At 42.9% G+C, this 12,128-nt stretch overlaps 1 protein-coding gene across 6 annotated transcripts in view; it reads right to left on the bottom strand.

The window, feature by feature from the left end:
- The window catches only part of BRD9 (bromodomain containing 9), a 148,619-nt gene that overhangs the window by 132,005 nt on the left and 4,486 nt on the right, over window positions 1–12,128 (bottom strand). For 3 of the 6 annotated variants that reach the window (XM_075826875.1, XM_075826878.1, XM_075826879.1), the window contains exons 3-4: window positions 919–1,051; window positions 782–839 (exon numbers count right to left, since the gene is read on the bottom strand). In XM_075826875.1, the coding sequence (XP_075682990.1) occupies window positions 782–839; window positions 919–1,051 (191 nt within the window). Of the gene's footprint in view, window positions 1–781; window positions 843–918; window positions 1,052–12,128 lie in introns of all 6 variants that reach the window. The other 3 variants (XM_075826874.1, XM_075826876.1, XM_075826877.1) reach the window with 1 other exon arrangement.

Here is a 12,128-nt window from a genome sequence, read left to right as displayed (position 1 = left end):
AAGTTATTACATCATTTAACCCGCACGGTGAACGTCGTAAAAAATAAAATAAAAAACCACGCAAAAAGTGCTGTTTTCTTTGAATCCAGCATATAAAAAATTTTTGGGATAAAAAGTGATCAAAAAGTTGCATGTACTCCAAAATGGTACCAATAAAAACTACAAGTCGTCCTGCAAGAAAAAAGCCCTCATACAACTGCATTGGCAAAAAAATAAAAAAAAGTTATGGCTCTTCAAACATGGAGACACAAAAACAAGTAATTTTGAAAAAAAGTGTTTTCACTGTATAAAAGTAGTAAAACATACAAAAACGATACAAATTTTGTATCGTTGCAATCGCAACAACCTGCTGAATAAAGTTAGTGTTATTTATACCACACGGTTAACTGCGTAAATTTAGGACACAAAAACGTGTGGCGAAAGTGCAGTTTTTTTTCTATCCCACCCCCCAAAAAAAAAGTTAACGGTTACAACTTGTTCCGCAAAAAACAAGACCTTCTACAGCAATGTCAATGCAAAAATAAAAAAGTTACAGCTCTTTGAATGAGACGATGGAAAAACGTACAAAATGGCATGGTCATTGAGGTCTAAAATAGGCTGGTCATTAAGGGGTTAACAGCCATTATTTATACGGACCTTTAGAAGTTTACAATATACAACATTAATCTCACAAAAAGAAAACCAGAAAGAAACCAATTTAATGTGATTTCAATGTAGATTGAAGCAGTGGTTTTTATTTAGAATAACCTTCAAGCACACACATCTCACCAAATTAGCTTACCGCTGGAGTTGGCGCAGGAAATATTCCAGAAGTTGTTGTATTGGTGTGCTCTCATTCTCTGCTGCAAAACATAATATCATTAACATCATACGCAGCATTCCAATTCACTAAACATAATGAATAATATTAGTTTTCACCTGGATGTGTTCTACATGCTCTTACTGGACGGTCTGTAGGGGTTTCAACTTCTACTTTTTTCTCTGGTTCAAAACACTCAGTTTCCTCATCTGAATCACATTGCTCTCTTTCTCGCTTTCTTTTTTTCTCTTCCTAAAAAGGAAAAAAAAAAATAAAAAAAAAAAGATGAGCTTTACATACTGAAATGGACACTAACTTCCTCCGGCATGACCTAGCAGGCATTTACTACGGGCACACCTGGGGGCCTTTATTAGGCCCCCGGCTGCCATTGGAGACACAGACACTCGGCGATCTTATCGCCGGGTGTCAGTGGGATGAGAGGGAGCTCCCTCCCTCTCTCCAAAACCACTCAGATGCGGCGCATGCTATTGAGCGCCGCATCTGAGGGGTTAAACGGGTGAGATCGATACGAATATCGATCTCACGCGTTCGAGCAGGGATGCCCCCAGCCCTCAGCTACCTCTGGCAGCTCAGAGCAGGAAGATTCAACAGCTCCCTGCTCGGTTTACTTTATTCGGATGCAGCGCGGTGAAACGGCTATTGCATCAGAATAAAGCCCACTAATGACCGCCGTGAAAAGGCTTATCGGCGGTCATTAAAGGACGGGCGTCAATCTGCTTTTAGTGTTTTATTAAAAAATGTTTTACATTTATTTGTGTGTTTGCGTTTTATTTTTTAACTTTTTCTTGTCTATGGGGGCTGCCACAAAAAAATTATTTGTTTTTGTATCTCCATATTTGAAGAGCCGTAACGTTTTTATTTTTTCGCAGATGCGGTTGTATGAGGGCTTTTTTTTGCGGGAAGACTTGTAGTTTTTATTGGTACCATTTTGGAGTAGATGCGACTTTTTGATCACTTTTTATCACATTTTTTTAAGTCAGGATTCACAGAAAACAGCAATTTTTCCATAGTTTATTAAATTTTTTACGGCGTTCACCGTGCGGGTTAAATAATGTAATAGATTTATAAATCGGGGTCGTTACGGACGCGGCGATTCCAAATATGTGTAACTTTTTTACTTTATTTTGTTTTTTTAATAGTAAAGCATTATGTATGGGGAAAAGCTGGGTTTTTCATTCTTTTTCACTTTTTTTAAATTAACTTTATTAAACTTTTTTTACTTTTTTACTAGTCCCACTAGGGGACTTTAATATGCGATTCTCCGATCGCTATTATAATACACTGTAATACTTCTGTATTGCAATGTATTACTGCCTGTCCGTTTAAAACGGACAGGCATCTGCTAGGTCATGCCTCCGGCATGATCTAGCAGGCATTCGCTCCAGGCAGACCTGGGGGCCTTTATTAGGCCCCCGGCTGCCATTAGAGACACAGACACTCGGCGATCGTATCGCCGGGTGTCGGTGGCAGAGAGAGGGAGCTCCCTCCCTCTCTCCAAAACCACTCAGATGCGGTGCATGCTATTGTGCACCGCATCGGAGGGGTTAAACAGGTGAGATCGATACTAATATCGATCTCACCCGGCAGAGCAGGGACGCCCCCAGCTGCCTCTGGCAGCTGAGAGCAGGGAGATTTGACGCTCCCTGCTCGGTTTACTTTATCCTGATGCAGTGCCGTAAAAAAGGCATATGCATCAGAATAAAGCCCGTTAGTGGCCGGCGTTAAAAGGCGTATTGGCGGTCACTAACGGGTTAAAAGCCGCTGTCAATAGCGACAGCGGCATTTAAGTGGTTGACAGAGAGAGGGGGCTCCCTCTGCACCCCCCGCAAGAAATCGTGGGGTGCCGATGGTTGCTATGGCAACGAGAAAGCTTAGCAATGGCTTCCTTGTCGGCCATGTACGGAAGCCTATTGGGTCCTGCCCAAGGGAAAAAAAGCTTTAGAAAAAAAATAAATAAAAGCTTTATGTAATAACTCTAAAATTGCTCTGTTTCCCTGATCAAGTCGTTTGTAATTATACATTTTATTTTTTTAAAACTATACATAATATGTATCCCAGCGTTCGTATCGGCCTTAACTATACATAGGTTGAAAAAAAAAAAACAGAGGTCCATCAAGTTCAACCTTTCTCAATAAATTACCCATCATTCATTGTTTAATTATAACCCTCAATGCTCTTCGTAAATAAATAAGCATCTAGCTTTTTTTTTTTTAAATGCTGACATAGTATCTGCCATCACTACCTCTTGGAGAAGGGCATTCCATAGCTTGACCACTCTAACTGTAAAGAACCATTTTCTATATTAATGTCTGAAACATCTTTCTTCCACACGCAATGGATGTCCCCTTGTCCTTTGTAGAGTCCTTGGAAGGAGCAGATCATGTGCTAGTTCTTTGTATTGACCACACATATATTAATAAGATCACCTCTAAGACGCCTTTTTTCCAAACTGAACAAGCTCAATTTTTCAAGCCTTTCATTGTAAGCGACACCTCCCATCCCATTTAATATTTGCCCACCTTTGAACCCTCTCCGTTCTCCTATTTCCTTTTAACAATGTGTAGCCTAAAACTGAATTCCATATTCTAGATGTGGCCTTACAAGGGATTTATAAAGTGGTAATATTACATTTGAATCACAGGTTTTTATCTCTCTTTTTATACACCCTAAAATCCCTTTTGTAGCTGCTGCCTGACATTGAGTGCTGCTGCTTAGCTTATTTGTTACCAGAATACCCAGGTCACTCTCTTGTTCCGTTATCCCCAGTTTTATTCCATTTAATGTATATGAATTGAAGCTATTTTTGCGTTCTAAGTGCATTACTATACGTTTATCAACATTAAATTTCATCTGCCACGTTTTTTGCCCATGCTGTCAGCTTATCTAGGTCTTTCTGTAATATTTTAAAGTCAAGCTGAGTTTAAAGAGGCTCTGTCACCAGATTTTGCAACCCCTATCTGCTATTGCAGCAGATAGGCGCTGCAATGTAGATTACAGTAACGTTTTTATTTTTAAAAAACGAGCATTTTTGGCCAAGTTATGACCATTTTTGTAGTTATGCAAATGAGGCTTGCAAAAGTCCAAGTGGGCGTGTATTATGTGCGTACATCGGGGCGTTTTTAATACTTTTACTAGCTGGGCGTTCTGATGAGAAGTATCATCCACTTCTCTTCAGAACGCCCAGCTTCTGGCAGTGCAGACACAGCGTGTTCTCGAGAGATCACGCTGTGTCGTCACTCACAGGTTCTGCATCGTGTCAGACGAGCGAGGACACCGGCACCCGAGGCTTCAGTTGATTCTGCAGCAGTATCGGCATTTGCAGGTAAGTCGATGTAGCTACTTACCTGCAAACGCTGATGCTGCTGCAGAATCAACTGTAGCCTCTGGTGCCGGTGTCTTCGCTCGTCTGACACGATGCAGGACTTGTGAGTGACGACACAGCGTGATCTCTCGAGAACACGGCTGTGTCTGCACTGCCAGAAGCTGGGCGTTCTGAAGAGAAGTGGATGATACTTCTCATCAGAATGCCCAGCTAGTAAAAGTATTAAAAACGCCCCGATGTACGCACATAATACACGCCCACTTGGACTTTTACTTTTAAACACACCCACTTGGACTTTTGCAAGCCTCATTTGCATAACTACAAAAATGGTCATAACTTGCCCAAAAATGCTCGTTTTTTAAAAATAAAAACGTTACTGTAATCTACATTGCAGCGCCTATCTGCTGCAATAGCAAATAGGGGTTGCAAAATCTGGTGACAGAGCCTCTTTAAGTATCCTACAAAGTTTTGTATCGTTAGCAAAAACTGACACCTTGCTATCAATCCCATCCACAAGGTCATTCATAAATAGATTAAAAAGAATTGGGCCTAACACCGATCCTTACCGATCTGGTTGAGATAAAAATGTATCTCACCAGAATTATTTTTTTTAAAATAAAAAACAACAATTCAAAAGTTGAACTAGAAGGCCCCACGCACACGAACGTGCTTTTACGGCCGCAATTTCCCCTAATATCTACGGGACAATTGCGGCCCCATACATTCCTATGGGGCCATGTACACGACCGTGGTTTTCACGGTCCGTGAATGGCCCCAGAGTCCAGACCGGAGAAAGAACGGGCAAGCCTTATTACGGCCGTGTTCTGCGGTCCGGGCTCATTGAAAAGAATGGCTGCGGCCATGTGCACAGCCCGCGATTTGCGGCGGTCACTCAGTGGCCGGCCAACCCGGAAAGCACGGCCGTGCACATGGTTACGATCGTGTGTATGAGGCCTAATAATTTTTCTAAATCACTTGTATTAGGCATCTTGCTACTGGCAGCAGCATGGACTGTGTAAAGTAATTGCTGCCAGCTGCTCATAAGTGAGAGACCAAACGCTATGCTCATTTCCATGGCTCCCATATCAAGAATGGCCACCAGTGCTATAGTTAACCACATGAACTCAATAGAATCACTACAAGTCCACCTTCACTTTGCACACTCTAACAGCTGTATTTAGCAAAGTTGCTTGTGTAGAGTGAGAAGGGAATATGGAGCTTCGTATTACAGAAACAGAGCTTAACCCCCATATTAAGAAATTAAGCCCACAGGTTCCGTCCGCCATCTACGATCACTGTAAATACATAATTACCAGTCCCTTGCTTGGATTTGTTCACCTGTCTTACCTACACCAATAAGCCTACACCAAAGCAGGTTGGACACGCAAGATCCACCTGTAATCGATCACATCTAAGTTATGAGCTTAGACCTTATCGATTGCAGCTCGTTCCTGCACGTCAGGGACACGCTGACACTGAACCCATCAGTCCCGTGGATCTGACGGATTCAGGTCTTAGTGCACGATACATCTGCTCGGTATGCAGTATACAAAGCAGTTGTATCTCAAAAAGTAAAAATCATTTTTAACAAAAAGTATTTTGAAAGTTGCACCAATCACACCGATTTTACTGAAAAAAAAACCCAAACAAAACCCGATTTCATAGAATCATAGGTGTACATAGCCTTTAAGTTTAATACATCAAATCATAAGAAGCATCACAAGAGCACATCGTTAAAGAAATTTTTTTTTTATATATATATATATATATATATATATATATATATATATATATATATAATGTGTGTGTGTAGTTGGCTGGATTGTGGGTGAAGAATTGGCCCCTGAAACAAGAGGTCTGGGATTTGTGGAAGGACCATGAGAACTAGTTTATCTTTGGCCAGAAAGGGGCTATCAGAATCACCTGTAACTGGTGCGGTCGCAGACCTCCACCTTCTCTCACCTTCCGGCGGCCAAAGACCACTCACCGCATGCAGACGTCTCCATCCCAAGAGACGCCAGCACACATGGCCGTACTGCCCTGCAGCCTTTCCTAAGGTGCGCGCTAGTCTCCGGGCTTAAAGGGCAGCGGGCGCACCAGGCAAAAGTACCCCAACCAATCCCCAGATTGCCCTGGACTCTAAAAAGGAACGGCAACGCGGACGTTCGACTGGATTGTCTCTGTACTGGGTCCACAAGGGACATTTCGTACACCAACCCTCTCAAAAGCTGGGAAACTCCAGCACCTAGGTTTGATTGGAGAGACAAACCTAGGAGAATCTCCTGCTACCACTAAATTCTCTCCCACATGGTCTATTCCTGTGTGATTGGTAACCAGTAAAGGATTGCACTGTGTGCCTGCTTACTTGGATTCCGGAGCGGCTGCAAATTTTATCCATCAGGACATAGTTTATCGTCTCCATTTGACCACAGTTCCTCTAGAGAAACCTCTGGCGGTCGCATCTGTAGTTCGACAACCTCTGCCTGACCCTATCCTGCCTATCACCAAACCACTGAGACTACAGATAGAAAGCAATCATCTCTGAATGAAGGACTACTATGTCTTGTCCATAGCGATTAACCCCCTCCTGCTGGGATTGCCATGGCTTTGCCAACATGCTCCAGTCCTTGAGTGGAACTCTGGAGGGGTCCTCCAGTGGGGACCCCAATGTCTGCACCACTGCCTGCCTGAGATTTGTCCTGTTGTCTCCACTGCATCAGCCACTCTCTGGATTGCCTCCACAGTATGCAAGCTACACTGATGTCTTCGGCAAGAAGGAGGCAGAGGTCCTTCCTCCTCATATGACTGTCCTATAGAGTTGCTTCCAGAAGCCTTACTCCCTTGTGGACGGGTCTACCTGCTTTCCTTGCCTGAAACCCAGGCCATGTCGCAGTATGTCAAGGAGAACCAGTTGAGGGGGTTCATCAGGAAGTCTACTTCTCCAACCAGAGCTGGATTCTTCTTCGTGGTGAAAAAGGATGGGTCACTCCAGCTGTGCATTGATTATTATGGATTGAACCAAGTTACGGTAAAAATAAGTACCCCTTGCAGCTTTTCTCTGACCGCTTCGACAGGATTCATGGAGCTAAGGTGTTCACTAAGCTGGATTTACACGGGGCCTATAACTTGATTCGTATGCGCAAAGGGTGACAAATTAAAAACCGCATTAAACACCCGAGACTGTCACTACGAGTATCTTGTCATGCCCTTTGGACGGTGTAACGCTCCAGCAGTGTTCCAGGAGTTCCTGAACAACGTCTTCCGTGATCTTCTGTATGTCTGTGTGGTAATATAGCTGAACAACATCTTGATCTACTCGATCCGACGACGCATCGGAAGCATGTATGCTAAAGTCTTGTTGAGGCGAAGGGGGAATAAATTATACGTGAAACTGGAGAAGTGTGTATTTTAAAAGAGGTCCTTGCTCTTCCTGGGCTATTTTGTCTCCGATCGTGGTCTTCAAATTGACCCGGAAAAGGTGAAGGCCGTCTTGGAGTTGCCATGTCCTCAGGGGCTCCAAGCTATACAAAGATTTCTTGGCTCTGCTAATTTCTATCGCCAGTTCATCACAAATTTCTCGTCCCTTACTGCTCCCATCTCAGCTCGAACCAGAAAGGGAGTGAGCGCGAAGGACTGGACTCCTGAGGCAGAGTCAGCATTCACCAACCTCAAAAGCGCCTTCACATCTGCTTCTGTTCTTAGTCATCCTGATGTTACTCAACAGTTTTCCGTGGAGGTTGATGCCTCTTCCATTGGTGCTGGAGCACTCCTGTTTCAAAAGAATTCTTAGGGAAAGGCAGTATTTTGCGTATTCTTCTCCCCTGATGAGCGCAACTATTCCGTTGGGTATCGGGAATTGCTCGCTGTAAAATTGGCCTTGGAAGAAGGGAGACACCTGCTTGAGGGGGTCTGCTCACCCCATCATCATCTACACAGACCACAAAAATCTCACATATCTGTAGTCTGCCCAGCAACTAAATCTTCGTCAAGCTAGATGCTCGCTGTTATTCGCCAGGTTTCGTTTTCTTCACTTCCGCCATGCGGACATAAACGTTATGGCCGATACCCTGTCTCGGTCATGCTAAACCGACGACTCAGAAGAAAAACCTCAGCACATTATTGATCCTTCTATGATTATTACTGTAAATCCTCTGCAGGTTAAGGGACATTCCTCTTGGAAAGATCTTAGTCTGTCCTGTTGACAGAAAAATAATTCTCCACTGGGGGCATAATTCCAAACTAGTCGGGCATTCTGGTGCCCACAAGACTCGGGACTTTATTGCTGGTCATTATTGGTGGCCCTCGCTACCTAGAGATCTCTTGGGCTTTGTTTCTTCTTGCGCTAATTGTGCCCTAAATATATCTTCTCATTCTAAACCTGCTGGTTTACTCCAACCTCTATCGGTACCTGATGCTCCCTGGCAACACATTTCCATGAACTCTGTCACTGACCTTCCCCCTTCTGCTGGATGTAAAACTATCTGGATAGTACTAGACCGTTTCTCCAAGACGGCAAATTTCATTCTGTTAATGGGCCTTCCCTGAGCCACTCGTCTGGCAGATCTTACGTCTACATGGACTACCTCTTCATATTGTTTCTGACCGGGGTGTACAGTTCACGTCTAAATTCTGGAGAGCTCTGTGTAATCTTTAAGATGTGAAGCTGGACTTTTCTTCTGCCTACCACTCACAGTGTAACGGTCAAGTGGAGAGGATCAACCAAATACTAGAGAATGCTCTCCGTCATTATGTCTGTCCAACAAGACAATTGGGTACGGCTTCTGCCGTGGGCGGACTTCTCCTACAATGACCATACAAGTGAGTCTACTGCTTCCTCTTTATTCTATATACAGTCAGCATCCACGAGTTCCTCTTTCAGTGCCTACTACGTCTCAAGTACCTGCAGCCAATTCTTCATTCGGGACTTTTCTTCACATCTGGCAGTAGACCAAAACCGCAATACTTCAGGCAGTGGACCGCACGAAAGCACATAACGATAAGAGGAGAAGGGTCCCTCCTCAGTTTCTCCCCGGTGTCAAGGTATACCTCTCCTCAAAGATAATTTGTCTGAAGATCCCTTCCCACAAATTCGCTCCCAGGTTCCTCGACCACTTCGAGGTGTTACAACACATCAACCCTGTGTCCTATAAGTTCGGCTGCCTCCTACTCTCAAAATCTCCAACTCGTTACATGTTTTTCTCCTAAAGCCTGTAGTCCTGAACCGTTACAGCAAATTCCCTGAAATATAAAAATATAATGTAATTTATCCCGCACGGTGACCGCCATAAAAAAACGATACCGGAATCTCTACTTTAAGTCACTTCAGCTCCCAAACAGTTGCATAAATAGGGATCAAAAAGTCGCATGTACCCAAAAATTATACCGATAAAAATTAATTTGTTCAGCAAAAAACAAGCCCTCACACAGCTTTCCTGATAGAAAAATAAAAAAGTTGTGGCTCAAAGAATATGGCGACACAAAAACGAAATAATTTTTTAAAACCGTGATTTTATCGTGCAAACACCGTAAAACATAAAAAAAACCTCTATACATATGGTATCGCTGTAATCGCATCAACTAACAGAATAAATTAAATATGTAATTTATAGCGCACGGTGAACGCCGTAGAAAAAAAAAAAAAAGAATAAAAGAAAATAGAAGTTTTGACGGCCTAATTACACTAAATTCAGCAAAAAACCTATGGGATCTAATCAAGCTTCCTACATTTCCTGCACGCCTGACTTCTGGACCTTTTGGAAACGGACCTCAGCTGGTCTCTCGTTAACCCCTTGTTTGCTGATTTTGGATTATCTGCACCTGGCCGGTTTTGACCTCGGTTATTTCGGATATCCACTTGCCTTCTGATTTGGCCTTTCTGGTTAAGCCCTGGCTGTCTGGTTTCCTGCTCAGGTTAGTCTGAATTGCACCTGCTATCCAATGCTGAAATCTGCTAAGACAACCTGGGTCCTAAGCAGCAAAGTTCATCCAACCTCGCTGTCGGCTCTGGTGAACACCTTAGGGTCTCCTTAGGCACTGTCGATTAAAGTTGTGACGGATTCGAGGTTGCGGTTTTATGTGAATTCTCTCTCCCGCCACTCTCAAGCAGTCTTTGAGGAATCGCTCAAATTGCAATTCCATAACAGTTACTAGTGGATCCTGAGGGTAAATAGGTTTTTGTGCATGCCTACATTAATTGTTTATATCTTATGCGATCAGTTTATATTTCCCCCCTCTAGCTAAACTAGCAGTAATGCAACTAGCTGCTAACTTTGTTTCCAACTTTCCTGAGGTGAAAATTTTATGTATTGGTGATTATAATATTATCTTGGAACCAGCTCTTGATAAGTTCACACCTTCCACTTTAAAAAGATTGGTATACGAGTTGGGATGGGTGGACTCACGGAGAGAGACACACTCATACCATAGAATATTCAGGTTTCACTCCCTCCAGAGGAACATTATCTAGAATAGACTATGTGTTTGGCTCATCCTCTCGAGCATTGAATATGCCCCACCTGGTGTATCAGACCATGCACCACTATAGGCAGAGCTTACACTATACGATAGAAGAGCCAGCAAAAAGAATTGGAGAATTCATACCTTTTGGGTATCGTTAATTGGTCCAAATGACCGCATCCCTGACCAAGTCATTCAATTCCTGGATATACACCAGGCGGAAAGTAACATTTTACTCAAATGTCATACTTTGAAGGCATATTTGAGGGGGTGTCTGAGATCCACAATTTCATTCATTAATAAAGACTCTCACAGTGTTGAGGAAGAATTGGCAGCTTCATGTAAATCCTTAGAGATATCCTTCTTAACGGATCCTTCCAAGGATAGAAGAAAGGCATTGTTACAGGTGAGTAGAATATGTTTGCTGCACCTTCTGGAGAAATGTGATTGGAAACTATTTTTCCTTTTGCAAGATGCATTTGAACCAATCTAGTAGACTACTGGCTCATATAATCCATAAAAAACAATCTTCACCAGCCATCCTCAAGATCTCCACTGACAAGAGATATGTAGTGCAGAACAGATAGTAGACAGATTCCATGATTAATTATTTACCTCTCAAAGTACCATATTTTTCGGACTATAAGTCACACCTGACTATAAGACGCACTGGGGCTTTAGACAACAGAAAATAGGAAAAAATTTCATATTTTACAAAGACAAAAACGATTGGTTATAAAAAAATAATTCGTTCGGTTTTACCACATTCTGAGAGCCATAACGTTTATATTTTTTCATCGTTTGAGCGGTGTGAGGGCTTATTTTTAGCAGGAAGAGCTGTAGTTTTTATTAGCACCATTTCTTAATACATACAAATTTTTTATCACTTTTTATTTCATTCTTTTTAGCGCTATGGTGACCAAAAGACAGCAATTCTGGGGTTTTCAAAAAATTTTTTACGCCGTTCAAGGTGTGAGTCAAATAATGCTATATTGTAATAGTTTTGAACTTTTACGGACGCAGCGATACCAATTTTTGGAACTCCTGAAAATGTAAGATAGAACGGGGATAGAACTCCTGAAAGGTAAGATAGAACGGGGATTAGGGGGGCCCCGTTCTAGAGATAGATGCGGGTCCCAGAGGTGGGACCCGCATCTTACATTTATGACATTTCCTGTGGATATGTCATAAAAGTCCTTCATGGGAAAACCATTATAAGTGCCAAGGTCGCTATTGAGTAAAGAGAAGCAGACCTACAGTTCTGCAGCATGGCCCGTATGCTATGTACGGAGCCAACTGTTTCCGGGCTCCGTACATAGCATTATGTGCCACAACATCCGGTGCCAGGGGCCACCGGAGCGGCTTATCGGTGCGGGATCCGGGTGTCGGACCCGCACCGATGACATACTGATGACCTAGAAGGCCTTTTTAGGCCTGGTCATTAAGGGGTTAAACGCAATGGAGCCTGGCCTTAAGATTACAAACAATAAATTAAGGGGGTTGTCCAAGATTAGAAAAACATGACTGCTT

The sequence above is a fragment of the Rhinoderma darwinii genome, chromosome 5 (genome assembly GCF_050947455.1).
Source record: "Rhinoderma darwinii isolate aRhiDar2 chromosome 5, aRhiDar2.hap1, whole genome shotgun sequence".
Lineage (NCBI taxonomy): Eukaryota > Metazoa > Chordata > Amphibia > Anura > Rhinodermatidae > Rhinoderma > Rhinoderma darwinii.
Note: the sequence above shows the minus strand (reverse complement) of the source record. Positions and strands in the feature narration are given on the sequence as shown.